Genomic DNA, 20,313 nt, shown 5'->3' on the forward strand with positions numbered 1-20,313 from the left:
ACTCAAGATTAAAAGACTCCAAAAACCTCCTCAATTTTGAATGTTTCTTCATTCGAATCCAAACATCAGCCTGCTAAACATCACAACAATCACCAAACTTCCGACCCCTCCTCCAATCCTGTCACTAATCTGTAATGAAGTGGAACTGACAATAAATAATTGAACAGGAAGAGCAAAGAATAAGAAGAAAACTTTCTAGAAAGGTCGCGACTGCACAGGACATTGAAAATCACGTGCGACAATGTCAAATGGAAAAAATGGATATAAACAAAAAATTAAATTTAGGTTTTGCGACTCGTTCCTGATTCTTCTTATCTGTCTTACTTGAGACGAAAAAGTTTCCAAAACATTTAATGTCTAATCTGACGACTCGTAAGCTTTATGAAAAAATAATCTGTGATGGAAAGAAAAAAATTGTATTTTTCGTATTTATTTATAGACATTCAGGATGTCTACATGCATTGTTGACGTGAAATCGACACATATGATCGCTGAATTGCATGAAAAATTTAAGCAACAATGTTGTGTAACTTGAAATATTATTTTTGGGGTGTGCTGAAGGAAATCGATAGAAATTTAATTGAATATTGCTAGTTAGTGCTTTTAATGTAAAGCTTATAATTCGTCTGATCCAATTTATGCTGCAAAAAATTTAATTTATTCCATCACAAAATTGCATGCATCTTAATTATTTAATGGCTTTTTTTTCCTCTTTTTTGCTTTCCGTGAATTTTTTTCAAATTTAAATTATTTTAAGGGTTCGTTGGGCAGTTTACGTAACTGCGTTTTTAGATGCCTTTCTTACTTGCTTACATTCTTAATGGTTTTAGAGATCAATTGCGATCTATAAACTCTCTAGACCTAGCAGACAAAAAGCATGCTCGGATGGCAGTGTAAGCAAAGAACACTTGTGAATATACTGAACTGGTAAATTCAAGTAGAGAAGCTCTTAACCAACTTTTGGACTGCTAAGGTAGACGTATCCTAAATATGACTCTGTCACTGGCTTCCATTTGAAGCGGTCTATCCACAGCTACTCTGCATTAGTTTTTGGATCAAAGCAATATATCCCCAAGCTTTGTGATTTGATCATCAATAAAGTCAGATGGAAGGCCCTTTGTAGCAACCTATTCTTCAAGTCGTAGGATGGTTCCAATAATTAAATCAGTAAGCCTTAAGTCATCCCCTGGATCATATCGTTTTGTAACAAAATCATGAACCAAGATTTGCACTCCGTCATAAACTTGTAAACTGAAGGGCATTGGTGGGGTTAGATGCTCATCTGTATGCGTTACATAACTTCCAAACAATCCCTTCATCCAAGCAAAAAAGGATCTTTTAAATTAAAATTCAAAGCAATCTATAAATTTTATTTAAAGGATTTTTTGTAGTTAAGGGTGTTATTCAACATTTGTTGGTGGAATTCCACTTCAAAAGTATAAAAGTACTTAATACTTTACGTCAAAAAGATCATTGAATTACTGTTAATGAAATTTGAAAAATAGAAAAGCTTATTATAGCTTATTGTATTTTTGGAGCTTTTTGTTAAGGTCTGTTTAATGATTTGGGTTGTAAAATTATAAATTCCTAAAATTTACATATTATTGCGATAGTTTTAGGACCTTTGAGCTTTTGCTAGTTTGACATTTTGCTATGCCTGAGTGTAAAGGTGAACGAACTAGAACGAAAATACCAGAACAGCACATCAAGTTTGATAGGGCAAAGTTCCTCTGGCAGCACCGTGACGGCTGATATCGACCGATTTTTAAGGCTAAAAGTCTGGTTTGTCGCATTGTGCTTTTCGGGCTATTCAAAATAAGTATCATTTGCGGTTATAAACCTTTTTATGCCAACAGTAAGACGAAAAGTTACCGCGATGGCATCGTCACGTCTGAAACGACGAAAACGGCATATTGTGTCATTCGGGATTATTGTAAGTACGTACGCTTCTAGGAGTTTCAATTTGGATTGCCAAGTTAGGGAAGAGAGAGGAGAAGGAGGGAAAGGAAGAATGAACCCTCATTCCTGGATGTATCCTTGCATTATTAATTCAATGTTAAGTTCAACTATGTAGTTGGAATTAGGTACCGTCTAAAGTAGGAGTTTCAAACCTGATATGGGGTACGTTTTAGGAAATTAGTTTGACACCCCTTTTTGCAAGGCTTCATTTCTTTTTTCATTCCGTCTTTCCGCTTTTGGTTCCTTTCAATTTTGTCAATAAATACAGATTTTATTTCCTAAGAAAACTTATTCACAAGAAATGTGAAACTTTTTGTGATTTGCTTTTGTACACCTGTAAGAAAACTTTTGAGAACCCCTCCTTTGTGGGGTTAGCATTCTAGTATAAGGACAACAACAAAATAGAAATTTAAAACTACGAACACCAAAAGTTATTTTTTTTCTACTATAAAATTTATTCGTGCTAAAATTTAAATACTTTTTTTTAGCAAGCACAAGTTTTCCATTTGAGAATTTAATTATGTGTACATTCATGAGATGGATGTAAATAATTTGAAGCTGAATTTTGTCGATGAATGGTGAAAATGGAATTGTTAATTTTATTTATTCGCAGAATTTAAGAAGTTCTTTTTTGGTTACAAATTTGATGCAAATTTAATAAAATTTAATTTGGATAATTTAGGGGAAATGAGTCTTAATTTCTATGGGTAATCATGAGAAGGAAGAGAATGTTGGAGCATGAAATAGTTAAAATTTAATGGGGATGTGGTTTGATCTGTCTTGGGATCGATTAATTTATGAATATTTCAACAGTTTTAAGAGGTACGGGTTTTGAGTACGGATGAGCAGTAACGGAGATGTAGCTAAGCCGTCTTCCTTGGACCTCCAGGGGAGGGGTAAAGTTATTCTACTTTGGAGCAGGGGCGAAGCCGACCCATGTTTAGCTCGCTATAGCCAGCTAAAATTCGGCTAAACCTTAGCTGGCTTTAGCCGGCTAACGGATTTCGTTGTTTTCTTTTAGCTGGCTATAGCTGGCTAAACGCATATTAGCCGGCTAAAACCGCAGCTATAGCCGGCTAAAAAGAGAATTTTTGCCTTGTGAATTTCATACAAAAATTTCAAACTTTTTCTTTTTTAGCTGCATAAGTTCGAGACTCATATTTGTTTTTTTCTTCTTTTTTTTCGGTAAAAAGTTTAAATTCATGAAAAATTATTATTTTTTGGTATTTAATTCATAAATTTCATGTTTCTGAAGTAAAAACTCATTCAAAACTAAAAAAATTAATAATTAATCAGTTCATTATAATATTTTAATATCAAAATCCTTCAGGAATGTTAAATTAATGTCCAAAAGTTTAAAATTTCACATTTTTGGCAGTAAATTTTTATTTTCTCCAAAAGATATGTTGAGAAATACAGAAAATTGTAATTATAGATAAAGAACTACTATATAAAATGCTAAACTTCAATTTAACTGTTAGGAGTTACATATTTTCTGTTTTTCATGTACATTGTTTTGATAGTAAAATGAAATTATACTGCAAAAAATTGTAATTTTCGAATTTTGAACTTTTTTTAAACTTTTTTATATTTATTAACTTAATTCCTGATAATAAAGTATTGTAGTGAACTAATCATAAGGATTTATTTCCATTTTGAATGATTATTCACTTCAGATACTTGAAATTTACTTATTAAATACCAAAAAATTATAAATTTAAATTTTTTAGTGCAAAAAAGAAGAGAAAAAAAAATTTGAGACTCGAACTTATGCGGCTAAAAAAAAAAAATTGAAATTTTTGTATGAAATTTCATTAAACTTCACAAGACAAAAATTCTCTTTTTAGCCGGCTTTAGCTACGCTTTTAGCCGGCTAAAGAGGAGTTTAGCCAGCTAAAGCCAGCTAACGAAATTTCACGAAATTTTTTAGCCGGCTAAAGCCGTCTTTAGCTGATCTTAGCCGACTATAGCGAGCTAAGCTCGGCTTCGCCCTCTGCTTTAGAGTATCAGTCAATGGAAAATGATGCTATTTGGACGTTAGAAGTAAACACGTTCCCCCAACCCCCTCCTAAATCTTCCTTGAATACTATTTCCCCAGATCCAAAAATAAGCCCCAGAAATAAGCACTCTCTGCATTATGTCAATCCCACCTTGACCCCTTCTTTACGCCCGTTGATAAACAATCCGCCTGCCCCAGGGTGTCTTACCAAGAATATTAATCAATCGTTCTACTTCGACATCAGAGGTAAGCTGGATTAGCACTCGCTCTCGGCCCAGTGGGCCCTACTAAAAAAACTGTGGTGTATTCCATTCCTCCTCATCCATTCTCAGAATACTCTTCATAACTATTCAAATATTCATAAACCAACAGATAATCCATCGATAACTAGCTGCTCAATATCCTTATCTTATTATACCATAATAAGCTAAACTGCTAATCATATAGTATAATTAGTTTATCACATTTCACATTAAATCATTTGACGATAAATTTTCTAGGTCAATTGGCAATTTTGAAGCAACTAAAATGTTCAAATTCAATATCTGTGCTTATTGAATTGTCCATAAATTTTATAATGACTGTTGTAAACTATTGCATATTCAAAGGCAGGTGTTAGTAATGAATGTATTGAACGAGATATTGCGGTAAATTTCATTGTTTGCTATCGGATATCCGCTACGGTACCCTTTATTAATGCAACGTGGTAAAACCTTGACAACCATGCTGTTACGCTTGAGTATCAATTGAAGAGTATCAAAGGCATTATTTACAAGTATTTGATGCTGTTTCTATCGTTAATTTGCATTTAAGACAATGCTTGTTAGCATACATCCTAGGGGGGTGTAGGGGGAAATTGGAATATTGGGGTGGCATGAAAATGTGCTTGATTTTGTCTTTAACTGCACGAATGGATATTTTGTAGGATTCAGCCAAGAGTTGTAGGCCTGTGGTTTTGGACTTTCTTATTTACTTCCATGGCTGGGGTGCACAGGGCCCATTACCGCGTTTAGAGAACGTCTGTAGACAGCTCTATCTTTCGATAACTTCTGCCAATTTGAGGTAGTTTTGTATTGAAGCTTATAGTTCGTCGAATTATGCAGGCACGTAATTTCGATCAAACCCTTCAATTTTTAAAGGAAAGAAGGGAATGGGAGATGAGGATGGAGTGGAGGATAGAGTTAGGAAATTGTGCACTTGCTTTACTACCCCACAGCTTCCGAGTATAGTAAAATACATTATAATAAGTTGATGCCAAGTTATTGTCCACTCGATGTCTACTTCTAACATATTATCATCTACTAATACTATATTAATGTGCTAATTGAGCAGCTAAAGCCATAACAACAAATTTTGCTACAGAACTAAGCAACAACATCCAAAATTCTGAATATAATTGGAATATAATTTCTCCCATAAAGTTCAAAGACATCAGAATTGTCTGGAGAAGCGAATTATTTTATATTCAGCTTGAATATGGATTCTGTACATAACTATACGTATATGACTCTCTTGCAACATAAACGATTCAGAATGTAGAAGATGATGTGCTTTCAAATTTATTATTGAATTTTTGAGTGATTTCTTAATGTTTTATGTTTAAAAATACAGATGCGCCGAACAGACAATGAGTGTCCCCACAAAATTGAGCAAATGAAATGGCATCAGCGGTTTAAATTGTAGAGCATTAGCCATACGTGCCAAAAGTTCTGAGTTCAGTCCCTGGATGTAGTTTTGAGGTATTTGACATATTACTTACTTACTTCCTTGGCTGAGGCGCACGAGGGCCCATTGCCGCGCGTAGGGAATGTCTGAAGACAGCTCTATCCTTCGAAACCTTCTACCAGTTCGGGATATTAAGGACTCTAGCGTCCTTTTCAACACATGCAATCCAGGAATTCTTCGGTTTTGGCATATTATGTGTCTTAAATGTTGGGTATCTGGAAGATTTTCATTACGAAGCCTTGCACACACAAATTGTAATTGGATATTGCGAGGTATATCAGGTCATATGACATTCTTATGTCATTCCAATGTGCTAAGTAGGTCTTAATGATGTGGCACAATCGATTATTAATCACAGTGCCTTCAGATCACAAGACTGAGCCCTTCATGCTCATTTAGCTGAGTATGCTCATTGTCTGTCAGGGTATCATGTTATATTGATGCATAATGCGTACAATCGTAATGCTTTCATGATTTTTGGAATAATAAATTATAGAAAAAATTACAAAAGTACTCGTTCTTATCGAGTGACTTCAGCGCATTTTTGTCCCAGCGATCAGTAATTGATTATTAGGTCACTTCCTGATCTAAAAAACAAGATCCAATAAATTCCAAGTCAACGTACTAGGTTTTCAAGCATTTCGTCATGTAACGGATTTTCAAAATTTAAAACACATAACGGTTACGATAAATTCAAACTTTGTTCTGTTAACACTGTAAAAACATCAAAGAACATTGAAAAACACTGTAAAACAATGAAAAAACGTGTTGTTGTTCTTGTTTATCGAAATGAAAAATTGTTAATTATAGTATTTATGCTATGATTTGAAACTTTTAAATGCATTTGCCCGCAATAAAACAACAGTACGGAGCTAATAAAACAAACCAGAGCTCTCTACGATGTCTGGTTTTCGAGATCTCGATGCCCAGCCGAACAAAGTGCTTGAATAAGCTACCTTTTTGAAAAAAATTTCAAAAATGCGCTAAAAAATCAAAAGTAACGAAAAGAAGAAAAAAAGATCGAAAATAATTTTTCAATATTTAATATCATATGAGCATTCCCTTGGTTACATCCGCACATACAATGCGAGATTTTTTAAGAATCTTGTTTGTTAAAGCAGCTCACAAAAAAAAAACTGCTTGTTATTTCCACTTCGGCATTTGAAATATGATGATTTCATTATTATGCCTTACTCCCGCATTGAATATCAGACGAGTCTCTTTTTCATATCAGGAAAAAAAATCATCATGTGCTATTGTTTATATGAATCACGGCTGGTAAAAATTTGTATGTTCAAAATATATATGGATGGCAACAGATATTGATTAAATTTAGCGTAACAAGATTTACAGATAGAATATCGAATATATGTTCGTGGAAAAAACATTTTCTTTTTTTTGAAGTGATCTAATTTGATTTTATTTTGAAAATCTGAGAAAATATATCAGAAAATAAATGAGTTCAGACTGTCAAGATGAAGCACTTAGTTGCAATTAATATTGGCTTTTAGGAGAAATATGTAAATCATATGATATTGATTTATTGATTTTCTTTTGAAGAATTAAGCAAGTTGGTTGCCATTGAAAATAAATGCATGAGATCAAGGGTATAGCTAGGAAGAGGAAGGAGGTGAAAGGGTAGCTTTAGATCTCAAATTGGAATTCGAGACAAAAGACAAAATAGACATTTTATGGAGCGAGAAAAATTGCATAATATTCAGGACTTCTAACAATTCCCGCTGGTGTAAGGGGCTTGATTAAGAGGGTGGGGGTCAGATCATTGAGATCCAAAGCTGAACTAAGACTATTAGCAGTTAATAATTGCTTAACGATTGAAGGTTCGCCAGTTTTCTGCACTCAGTAAACATCCAAATTCATAGAAGGATTAAAATCAATTTTTTGATGACATTACTGTCTATAACTTACAAAGAACGAGCACAGCCGTCCTAGAGCCGCATTTGAACAACATCATTACTACCTACTTTCCTTATTGAAGGCGCACGAGTGCCTATTGGACAACATGCTTACTACCTTCTTCCTTATTGAAGGCGCACGAGTGCCTATTGGACAACATGCTTACTACCTTCTTACTTGTTGAAGGTAAACGACTGCCTAATGCCGCAATTAAAGTGCGTCAAAAGCTAAATCTGCCTTTAGATCACTTCTGCCTGTTTTTAATTTTCTGTACTCTTGCATCGTTGCTCACTCAGTAAAAGGGCCTAAGAAAGTTCTAGGGTCTACTGCGAGATTTTTTTTCATCCAGAAAGTCAGTAGTTGTTTAATATTAAGCATGATTTAAAAAAGGACAATAAAAAGGCTTCTTCTGTCAACTCTCGAACCCATGACTGCAGGGTCAGGTGTTGCAATCACCGAACGACTTCACCTCTCCTTTTTCACATCACTTAAACCACCTTAAATACCTAAATAATTCTTAAAATTTATCATTTAAGTGCTTCAAGTTGTGGGAAAAAAACTGCACAGACGAAGGAGTTTGTTACGAAATTAATTAATGAATACGATACTTGCGGAATATAAAATGAAGTGTCGGGGAAAACTGTTGCTCATACAGCATAAATTCAATATTCCGCTCGATCTCATTATGCAACAAAAGCTTGAAATTTGCTGTGAATAATTAATTCACTTTAATTTAATTTTCCTCATAAATTGATTTATAAAGTTTTGAATTTTCGGATATTCTATAAATCTCATACCGGAACTATGTCTTATTTTTCAGATTAATACGCTTGACAATGACATTCATGAATTGAAAAATTGATACCAAAAGTTATAATTAGCTAAAAAATTATTGAATAATTGTGATAATATAAAAAGTTATTAATTAATGCACGATGCCTTTTAAACAAATAATTGCCTAAGGAAATTAAAGTCGATAAAAACAAAAAAAGAAGTAAGGAACACAAAAAAAATGTCTACAATAATGACGACAACCATGATGACCCCAACAATAATATCCTCAACGCCTATGAGCATAGACAGTCAAACAATTAATATAACTTCAGAGACATGCTTCTCGAAATTTGAGGATTTTTTATATGCAGCTGATTCAAGTGAGTAAATGTCTAAAAAGTTTTATTTTGAATTGAATTTTGATTTCCACCGGTTTACATGTGATATCTGTAGAATATGAGAATATTACCTGAATAGCACAACGTGGTCGCTAGGGCAACACATTGTAGAGGTGTATCCATGAGAACTATTCTCCTTTCACTCCGTTTATCAAAAATTCTTCAATTTAATAGTTTTTCGATACAAAAATTCAAATTCCGCTGGCTTTAAAGACCAACTCCATGAACGCTCTTGTCACGCTGTATCTGTCAACAGTGAATCAACAGCCTCTTTCCAACAGTTCTTTTGCCCCCCTCGCGCTCTATTGCCATCAGACTTAAAGACTTTGTTAATAGGAACTTCATTAGGGCTACGAAGAATGTGTTCTGTCCACAAGACAATGTTTCCTATCCAATCCTACATAAATGTTGCATTCTATGTATTTCAAACAAATTCCTAATCCCTCTCCTACTTAGTTTATTGCATACTAAAAGCAGTATGATGGCTGATTTCGACCCATTTTTACAGCGAAAAATTGGATTCGCTGCATTGTACAGCTCGGGTTAGATTTTCTTACTTGCAAATTTAGGTCCACATGATAAGGATTCTCGGGACACTTATGAAATGACTTCTGACATTCACTAACATGCTCTCGAGGGGGTCTTTCCTCAAAAACCCTGGAAATTTTAAAATTGCGTTTCAAAGGAAGTGTTTTATCCCAACACCCTCCTCCCCCTCTCTTGTCAGACAATCATAACAATAATTTCAATATTTTACAGCCAATAAACTCTCATCTCTGCTTGTAAATCCGAGAAAACAGTTCATGTTGTTTTCCGTTTCAAAACATCGTAACTTAATCGCCCCATAATCATGCCTTAAAATATTCATGTCTCGAGAAAAATAAATCAAATAGATTAAACATATAGAGTTGCATGGATGCTTAACCGCACATGCTGTATGCGATAATTTTTTACCAAATTTAATCCTTTTTTAATGTATTTTCAGTATACTGTAATTGGACATACGATAATTTCTTGTGTTGGCCCCCAACAAAATCAGGCGAAACAGCACGACTACGCTGTCCGTCAGCAAGAGGATTGGATCCATCAAGTAAGTTATAATTTATAATTACTTGCTGTCATGGTGCAGCACAAATTAGATACTAAAGGTATATCCTTAAATATATATCTGGATTATCTTGTATAATAAATTATTTTTATCAAAAAAATGGTTTTTTCTATGAAAACAGCATGTACATTCTGTCTATACGTTTAATATGTCAACAACATTAATGTACAATAAACTGTATTATCTACGTTAAGATGCATGATTATGACAGATTTATTACAATAAAATCAGTGGTGGGAAATATGCTTTCTCGATGTCGGGACTGGGACCGGGAATTCCCGGGAAAGTCCCGTTCTGGGCCCGCCCGGTTCCGACCGATCCCGCCCGGTTCCGACCGATTCCGCCCGGTTCCGACCGATTCCGCCCGGTTCCGACCGATTCCGCCCGGTTCCGACCGATTCCGCCCGGTTCCGACCGATTCCGCCCGGTTCCGACCGATTTCGCCCGGTTCCGACCGATTTCGCCCGGTTCCGACCGATTTCGCCCGGTTCCGACCGGTCCCGTCCCAAATTCTTCCGGGACTTGTTCGGGGCCAGGATTTCTGAAAAGCAGCCTTTTATTTTTCATGGCACACCTTGGTGACAAGCCTCATCCAAAACAGCACCCTGCATACAATTCATGGCATTTTCCAAACATTTTCAAGTGTGCCACATTACACAGGTTGCCCACCACTGCAATAAATTGTACTCATGATATTAATTTCGCTATTACATTTTTTTGAACATACTTTTTTGTGTATGGAACAGCGATTATCTTCAAATTATTATTGTGTTTAAATGTCAGTTTCCAGAGAATTATGGATATTATTACAACCGAGTTTTGAAATTGAATTTTTGAGTTTTTTAAGGATGATAAATTGTTTGGGTATGTGTAGAACTCTCGAGTGATGTCGAATGAGAAAATTGGATTTATTAGTTTGTAATGTTGTTAGCAGTGTGTGCGAATCCTTGTCATATTGGCAACACTTTGTGTAATGATTGTAGAGATCGGATGTTGATGGCAGATCCGGGTAGACATTTCGGTTTTGGTCTGGAGATTTGTAGAGACTTCTGGAAATTTCCTTGTAGTCTTAGTTTCTAGTCACGGTCTCGGTTTTGGTCCTGGACTCGATTTACAGAATACGTTGAGATCGAGGCTTCGAGAAATTTCTGTGTAGTCTCGTCTCGGTCTTGTTTTTGATCTTTGTCTCGAGAAGAAAGAAACTTCTGGAAATTCCCTTGATGTGACGGGTCTCCATCCCGTTTCTGGTAATTCTTTTGTAGTCTCAGTTCCGGTCTTAGTCTCAAGATATTGTCGAAATTACGACTTCTTGAAATTCACTTATTGTCTTGGTCCCTGTCTCTAGAACTTGTCGTGTTCGAAAATTTGGGTACCCCAGGTTTATCACTGTAATGAACTCAATCACAATTTGTATAGTTCCGGATTCACACTAACTGAGTTACATGGCTAGAACAGCATAACTATGCTTAATTAGATCTGATTTGACATTCTTAGGATTCGAACCCGAAAGTAGGAAGCCAACACTCTAACCACACCTCCACAGCTGTTCTCTCGTTCCATGTCCAACTGACTTCCTTTGTCACTAAAAATATGATAAAATTGGATCACATCCAGCTTGAAATAATCCAAAAATATCACATTAATCAAACCATAATTTAATTTTCATCGATTTATAGCTCAAATAAAGTTATATATTTTTCACTGTCGCTCCTAAAAATAGTTCAGCAGCTGCTACGGAAAACTAATTCCTTATCATAAATTAATGAATTCCTAAATCATCGCTTATCAGATGAGTTATGGGAATTAATCAGTTATTCAATACAGTTTCCTTCTTATCATATTGAGCAAATCATCGCATACAAAATTAAAGATAGTTTTGAGAATTATTTGATTTGACATTTTTTTGTTGGATATAGAATTACATCAAGTACCCTCGAGACATTGCGTGTGAAAATTTCCATTTCAAGTTAACAACATTTTGTATTTTTTCTGGGTATATTGGTCTAAATTTGGATGTCTGATGGTTCAGAAAATATTTTAGTACATTGTGTGTACTGTGGTTTTTCTGTGTTGGCAATACCAGGAATTCAAGGAACTGGGGCGTATTCTAGCAAATGGGATTTGAAGGTCAAACTCATTTCTCCTTATTTATTGGTGAAAATTCTTTAATTTGCTAGGGTTTTGGTGAAAAAGTCCCAAAGCCCTCACTAAAATTTTGCCATACTTCTCTTCCTTTCTCAAAAAAATGTCTGTCTACGCACCTGACCAAGAAGTTACCAGTGGGGAGAGGGTGAGTTTGAAGTGACCAGAGGGTTCTCGAGACTAAGATTTCCCAATCGCGACCAAGAAATTTGTCCAGACCATGACTTCGGAGCTTAGTATCTCGAACTGGCAGAAGGTTTCGAAGTTTAGAACTGTCTTCAGACATTCCCTAAGCGCGGCAATGGGCCCTTGTGCGCTCGATCCAAGGAAGTAAGTAAATAAGTATCACTTCGGCGTATTCTCTTACAGCCTCGATTTCGCTCCCAGTCTCGACCTTGATCTCATAAGTCTATCCAAATCGAGACTTCGGGAAACTATAGAGTGGGTGGGGTGATAAGTAGGTCAAAGTTAAGTTTCCCTCAAAGCCTTTACAATCCTTAAAATTCTCATACTCATCCCGAAGAGTTTAAGTTGAAAAGGTGATGTAGAGACGGCGTCATGCCGACTTGACGCTAGTTCCCATGTCGAATTCGGTAATAAACCGACTTAACCCCTAACAGGCAAAGATACCGCTTTTAGGTACCGTAGTGGTCTATCTGATACATGAAGGCATGCTCTTTGTCTGTTAGGAAGCACTTGCCTGTTTCCGGATTTCTTACACGCTTTTATTGGACTTGCTCTGTCTGTCCTTCTGTCTTTCTGTCTTTTTGTCTGCCATTGTCTATTTTCCCACAGGTGCTTTCCGGGAATGAATGTCACAAAAACTACATTGTTGTAAGAACGTTAATGAAAAAATTGTTCACATTGCACAGCAAGAAGATGCACAACATCAAAAAGCTAAAAATAAGAACTCTTTGACTTAACACTTGAAATGTTTCGTAATTGAACGACAGAAATCGAGAATTTTGAAAGAGAATCTCATCTCTAGCTTTTTCGCGATGTTCTTCTAATTAAAACGACTTTCTTTCTTTTTTTGCAGCAGCATTAATTATTGAAAAAAAGAAAAGCACGAGGAATGGACACAAAAAAAGGAAAAAAGCACAAAGTGCATTCATTTTGTGACTTCCATTTCTCTTCATTAAACTTTCATTCTTATCATTATAAGAAAGGAATGGCAAAAAAAGGAAAATTGCAGAAAAACTGTTGTGATAAGAAAAATTATGCGAGAATGGAAAGTAACATAAATCCAACATAAATCCTAAGTGAATTAAAGAACATCACTTTAACGAAGGTACACTTGAGACTATTAATGCTGTTTATTAAGAATTCAAACTTTGGAAGTTGTTCGATTGCTTTTGGTTGCATCGGGAAGCATTTAGTTATGAATTGTTTAATATTCACTTATAGTTACTGGCTATCTTGATTGAATGGGAAGGATATTACGAGGAATCAGATCTCTTCTATAAATTGTTGGGGATATTCATAAATGATGCATACATAAAATTGATTTTCAAGTCTCTTCGATGAGCTGGACACGTTATTAGAAGTCCCGAAGAAGCTCCACTGGTAAGAGTGCTCGTGGTAGACCCAAGAACTCCAGGAAAGAAGCTGTCGATAGAGACAGCATTGCATATAGGCGACATCTGAGGGAGGCCATGGATCACAAGTAATCTGTTCGGTCAGCGAAGTAAGTAAGTAAGTCAAAGGCATAGACAGGCAAAAAGTATAATGTCCAAAAAGACTGCAGCCTTGGCGGTTGTTGACCCTTTACAACACCCCACCCTGAATATGCCAAGATTTACATCTGTCCTTGAATAGCAAGTTGTGGTTAATCACTCTTTTGCAATGAGACTCTTATTCAGAACACGTTCAGTTCACTTTACCCTTTTATCGTTATTCGTGGACTTTATACAGCGCAACTGATCAAGTTTTACAACTCAGACTTTTTAAGACTTTAAGATAAACTGCTTTAATTTTGTAACTTTAAAGCTATGCCCATCAAATGTCATGAACAGCTGCTCAAGAAACGTTATTACTGAGAAAGCATCTAATGGACTTTTATTTTATTATTGAGAAATTTTAGTGCTCTTATAATTACTGCTTTAGATTAGTCTTTACAAAGTCTCTGTCCAATGATTTCCAATTCCTTTTATTAACGTCGCACTTATTGCCTTTTTCAAAATTGGGTAATAATTTTTTCAATGCTGAATGCCTTCAAGGTTGTCTATTAGTCAAACTGGATTAATAATGATTTACTAAAAGCTTGACTTAACATTAATTTTTTTAAACAGTCTGACTACTTGAAAATGATGCAAATGTAATGCAATTTATGTAGCATCAATTGAAGACACTGATTCAGATCCCCATGTCTAATCAATAAAAGCTGGTTTTAGCTTTTGAAGCTGAACAAAACGTATTCAGGAAGGAGGATGGCGAGTTTCGGGGTTAATCTTCCTTTGGAAAAAACTTGGTTCAATTTTCATGATTTTTTCGTGAAAAAACAAAATCTCCGTTGAAAAATTTAGATTGGTCGAAGCGTAACAAAATCTCGACCATACCCTAAATAGCGTAACGACATAAGTGAACGACCCCTGACCCCTACTAATGAACAACCATTAAATTCAAATCAGTTCTAAAATGGTTAATTAATGTAAAGCAATCTTCCAAAGAAAGGCATCTATTGTGTGCTTTATATCTCTCATACCTACATTATTCTACCTTCCAATCTATTATAGCTGTACATTTTCACAAAAAATTATAGAAAAATAATGAGATAGACCGTTTAAAAGGTCATTTCCTCAAAATATTCATTCAAACCTTTTTTTCTAAACATTTCGTCGCTTCTTGTGTAGGTTAAAGTTTGAGATAAAAATAAAGATACTACAATATATCATAGATTATTCCTCATCTGTCTCATCTCAAACACGTGTTCAACACTGAATATTTAATCCCAAGCTAAATTTATTTTTACACATATTTGGGCGAAAAAAATGTTCGTTCCTTTTGTTAGATAATAATAGAGCTCATATATCGTTCAATCAACGTCTCCAGCACCAAAAAAAAAAGTCGACAGTATATGGAAAGACATTATTAAGGCTTATTTAGGAGATAAAATTGGAATTCTAAAAGAGAACAAAAAAGTTTGATTTTTACATAACAGCTATGGAGCTTAAATGTGTTAAAGATTCTAGGAAGAATTTATTGAGATGTAAATTTATATAATGCTTAGCTTCCCATGACATCAAATTAAAATTTCAAAAAAAAGTTTCAGCAATTTTCATAGAATTTAATTTTCTGTTGCTGAGCACAAAGAAGGTTCACGCGGTAAGGGGTTGTTTATGTATTACGTGACATGATAATTGTCTCTTTTTAACTCAGCTCAGAGAAAATGCAGGATGAGAGGAGCAGGAGCGAGGCTAGGGGGAACATTGAGGGTACGGGCCCCCTTCCGAGAATTGGAAAACCGGTTATTTTTTAACGTATTTTTATAATTTTAAATTTTTTTGTTTGCCCTTTAAAAAAAAATTCAAAAAAATAACGGCTGAGCATCTCCTAGAAAAAATTTCTGGCTACACTCTGAGGAGGGGAACGGGCCTTCTGTGACCAAATGAGCTCTTACATTATAAATTTCATAGCTCTCGTAGCTTTTTTGCTACATCATTTATGAACCATTCCCATTAATTAATATTGCGCAATTCTTAGTGTTGTACATCTTAAACTGTTGTTTCTAACCGGAAAGCATGCCGTGATAGAAATAAAATCGAAAATCCAGTCTCAGGCTGACTTGACTGTAGCTTGAGGCTAGAATTCATCAAATCCACCTTCGAGCCAAAGTCAAGATAGCTTGTGGTTGGGATTTAAGCCTTTTCAATTCGGTGTGCCTTCGTGGTATGAAACTAAAGTATCCAAACTTTTGAAAAATCACTCTGTTGGTTAGTGGGATTTGAACACTTACTTACTTTCCTGGCCGTACAGAACAACTGCGATCCATGACCTTCCTCAGATGAAGCCTAAAGCTGACTTCATCGAGAGATTTGAACACTAGAGTTCAAATTCAACATCAACTTTCCTGACCCACATCTTGTCAACTAAGCTATCAACACACTTTAGCTTTTTTAAATATATACGTGTATGTTTCAGGCTTTACTTCTGTTCATAACATAATTATTCCAATTTTAAAAAATACATCAAAAATCTGTTTTTATACAGTCGAATTGCGGCATATGTGTCGGATTATCTCAAATCTAAAATGTCAATTGTTTTCTATGTAAATACATTTTTTGGTTTTGTAATTTACGCATCATTATTTTTAATACATTTGTCAGACTCAGAAGCATGAATTCTGTGTGCTCACCTATTTTTTAAAGTATTGTGTAGATCAGTGGTGGGCAACTTTTATTTTTCCCGGTATTCTTAAGGGTAACTCGAGACAGAATCCGCATAATGCATACGGTTCATGACATTTTGAAGACACACTGCTGTGCCACGGCACACATGTTGCCCACCACTGTTACAGATAATAGAAATGGAGGCATTGCCTTTTTCCTGTATGGAATGGAATTTTACTGAGTCTGACACCATTCCAATGTCCTGTCGACTTTTGGACATCAATACAATCAATGCAACATCCTGCAGCATCAAATATTTAGGAATGTTTGTAAACAAATCAATTCACATTTATGTATGTAAAATATTCATAAATGCATTACATTCCAAACATACCATTTACTCATAAAATTTTCAACTGTAACTTACCATATTTCCCAATGCTCAGCTTACTAACATAAAATAGCAATGAAATGAATAAAGAAGAAAAAATGTTGGTGAATGACAGAACAAGATGAGCAAAATACCAACAAAAGGAAAACAGGAAGAGGAACTGGAAAAGGAAAACAAAACACGAAGAATATCTCAAAGGGACATGAGATTTTTATATTCAGTGGCATTTAAAGATGTACAGAAATCATACTGAGGTTTTGAAAGGATGTTGTGGAATGTTTTAAGCAGGGAATGCAGTTGGAGTCACATGAAGTCTTGTTGAAGGACTTGAAGTCAGTTTCATTTGTTACATTCAGGAAAAAGAGGGGTTTGGGGGTTATTCTATACAGAAATAAGGGAACGGTCACTTCCCGAATAGCACATGTCGGGTGTTATTCGATCGATAATCCGACACCAGGCCGGCATTTTGAGGACTTGGTTCCAGATTCGGTTTAAATTCGGCACCATGGTGCATGCATGCCAGAGTGTCGCTAGTCTTAAGCCGGGATTTTGAATCAATTAACCGACTTATGATATTAGAGAGCTTGCATCCTACCTATGGTAGGAATCGAACTCAATTCCTTAATGAGAATCTATTCTCCACTTCCAAAATGGGAATCGAACTTATTTCCTTGGGAATTAAACCAGTTTTTATAGTAGGAATTGAATCCACTTCCTTAGAGGGAATCGAATCAACTTCCTCAGTAGGAATCGAACTTATTTCTTCTAAGAGAGACCTAAAAACCCATTCAATAACCACTCGACCACACAGACTCTACCTTCGCACTGGCAATTTCGCCTACATATGGTTCGGTACCCAATATTCTATTCTACACCAGACACCAAAGCAACAAATCACCACAACACCCAATCAGAACCCTTAATCTCAAACCATAACTGCAACTTTACATCAAATTCATTTAAACATCCTCCCAAGTGCATCAGCAACAATTTTTAAAGATAATTTTACCACATTCATAAAAAACTGCATAAAATATTCCAACGTGATGAAGGTCAATAATCTATTCCAGCTGTAACAAAACGCTTCTATTTCATGGACGAATTGAATGAAAATGATCTTGAACAAGAAAATTGCTTAACTATTCAGTTTTTATCCACATTCATTGCTGCTTAAACGCTCATCGACAGCAACTTTACATAACAATAATAATATTAAAAGAGAAGGGAAGCAAAATGCTATAAGATAAGCAGCATAAAAGTGATGACTGCTGTGATTTTGCAATGAAAAGAACACAAAGTTGAAAGGAATGAAAATTATCGACAATTTCTTTCTTTTGCTTCCTTCAGCTTGCGGCGTTCAAGAGCAAGAACGTTTCATTTTCTGAAGAGATGGCATGTAATTGATACGTGGGGAATCTCACTGCTTATACAAGTATCGATTTGGTGCTTGAAAAATATTAACTTTGTGGATGTTGTGCATGCTGTGCTGTGTGTTTGAGGATATAGGAGAATTCTCATTTGTTTCTGTGGTTTCTTGAGGTTTGCTTGTTCAGGGATGTAGTGAGAATACTACAGGAAGAAACTTTATATTTAGGACGTGTTGAAATGGAAGGTCTTGTAATGACCTATCAACGGTATGGCATTAGGAGTGAAGTAGTAAGGGGGATACAGAAAATGTATAATTTATGAATGGCACTTTGCCACATATTCGAATAACCACCGATAGCTCAGTGGTAGAAGCATGCAACTGGAAATCGTAAGAGTGGGTTCGAGTCTCAGTCTTAACTTACCAACTTACTTTGCTGACCGTACAGATCAACTGCGATCCACTCTCTCAGTTGACGTCAAAAACTGACTCTATTGCTGGTTGTCCTTTGCCAATTGTCGATACAAAGTGCTACATTGAGTCTATCAACAGCTTAATTCCAAGAATACAATTCTGTGTCGAGTCCCACTTGGGGTAATTATTCGGGATTAAAATTTTGTCATAGTGCTTGGTCAATAATTGCATGTCTGCATCTCCAGCATTTTAGATGCTGCAGTCCTGTAGTTCGGACTGTATTTTTAGTTCTTCCAAAGCTGTAGACCTGCAACTGTGAACAAACCCTAATTTTTCTGTTAGATCAACAATCCGATTAGAGCTTCAATTTACTCAGACCTCAACCCTTACTTCCACCACTTCGTCCCTTCCTCTTCAATCCTCTGTTGCTAAACAGCTCGTTTTTGGGTTTTTTTGATTTAATCCTTACAGCATGTAAATTTCACTTGCTGAAAATCTCTCTTAATATTGTAGTTTTTGCTTTTCTCGTTTGTTTCATCCTCAAAGGAGGGATTTTGTTTAAAGCCAAAGAAAATATTTATATTTTAGACTAAAAGTATAATATGTGGAATATTTGTTTCCTGCATTATAAATATTAATGTTTATCAGATAATGTGAAGTAATTCATTTGTATGAGAATCTTCAACTGCAGACTATTGCGAATGATAATAGGATGATGTAGAATGATGTTGCCAAGAAGGACTCTTTGAGTGAATTTAATGATGTGTAGACAAAGTAGATAATGAAAGCTTGTTAAAGTTTATTAATTTAACTAGCTTGGAAAGATGTTAATTGTAATTAAGGTTGTAGTAATTATGGCAGTGCTTACGTTGCTTGATGTACTAGTGCAGTGGTGGGGAACTTGTGTGTCGCGGTACACTAGTGTGCTGCTGTAGTTTTTTTGGAAATGTCATTAATTGCAAGTCGTGTGCGTTTTCGTTTTTTACCACTAATGTGTGCCGAGGCATAAAAAAGTTGTCCAGCACTGCAATTGTGTAGTAAGATTTGGGGTCTGACCAAATTGAGTTCGGCCAGTTCGCAAAGAACCGATTTAAATTTGTTTGGAATCTTAAAGTACTTAACAAAGTAGATGCATGTCAATTTTAATCGGTTTTTTGCTTTGATTTTGTGATTTCACAAGAGCCAGCGAAAAAAATTATTTTAATTTTAAGCAGTGTGAATGAGCGTACAAGTTTTTCCTGTGAAATGTTCAAAAATAAATACGGTATTCAAGGAATGTGGAATCTTTAGTACTTGACTGGGATGTAGTTAAGAAGGATTTGTGATTTAACCTGTAAACTCTAAAGCAGTGGTGGGCAACATGTGTGCTGCGGGCACTATTTTTGTTCAAAGCTTACCTTATCAGGCAAAAAGCAAGCTTTCATGGTACAGAAATTCCATTACGGTACCTAAAGCGGTCTCTATGCCTGTTAAGTTTACCACCAAGACTTGCCACGCAGTTGCATACCCTGCTCTAAAGAATCCAACAAAATTGTCCATCCATTGAGAAAAACAATTTTATTTACATATAAAACTCCATAAATCTCTAAAGTTACCCCTTAATTCAATATATGCATAACAATTGCAATATCCAAGAACATCCATATAATAAATATTTATACAAAAAAAACCAGAATCTGATTTAACTTTGATGAAATTTATACGTTTTTTTGCCTGTAAGCAATGGACTTCACAATTTATGCATATCTAGATATTCATAGCAATCAGATAGAAGCTACAGCTACTCAAACATAAC

General features: G+C 35.4%; 1 protein-coding gene across 1 annotated transcript in view; it reads left to right on the forward strand.

Moving 5' to 3' along the window:
• The window catches only part of Pdfr (Pigment-dispersing factor receptor), a 37,063-nt gene that overhangs the window by 5,990 nt on the left and 10,760 nt on the right, over positions 1-20,313 (forward strand). Inside the window, exons 2-3 of the mRNA XM_070653730.1 lie at positions 8,418-8,751; positions 9,755-9,859. Of these exons, the coding sequence (XP_070509831.1) occupies positions 8,610-8,751; positions 9,755-9,859 (247 nt within the window). The 5' untranslated portion in view covers positions 8,418-8,609. The remainder of the gene's footprint in view (positions 1-8,417; positions 8,752-9,754; positions 9,860-20,313) is intronic.

This window comes from Chironomus tepperi, unplaced genomic scaffold, assembly GCF_022539635.2.
Source record: "Chironomus tepperi strain 1889 unplaced genomic scaffold, CSIRO-AGI_Ctep_v1 contig_73, whole genome shotgun sequence".
Lineage (NCBI taxonomy): Eukaryota > Metazoa > Arthropoda > Insecta > Diptera > Chironomidae > Chironomus > Chironomus tepperi.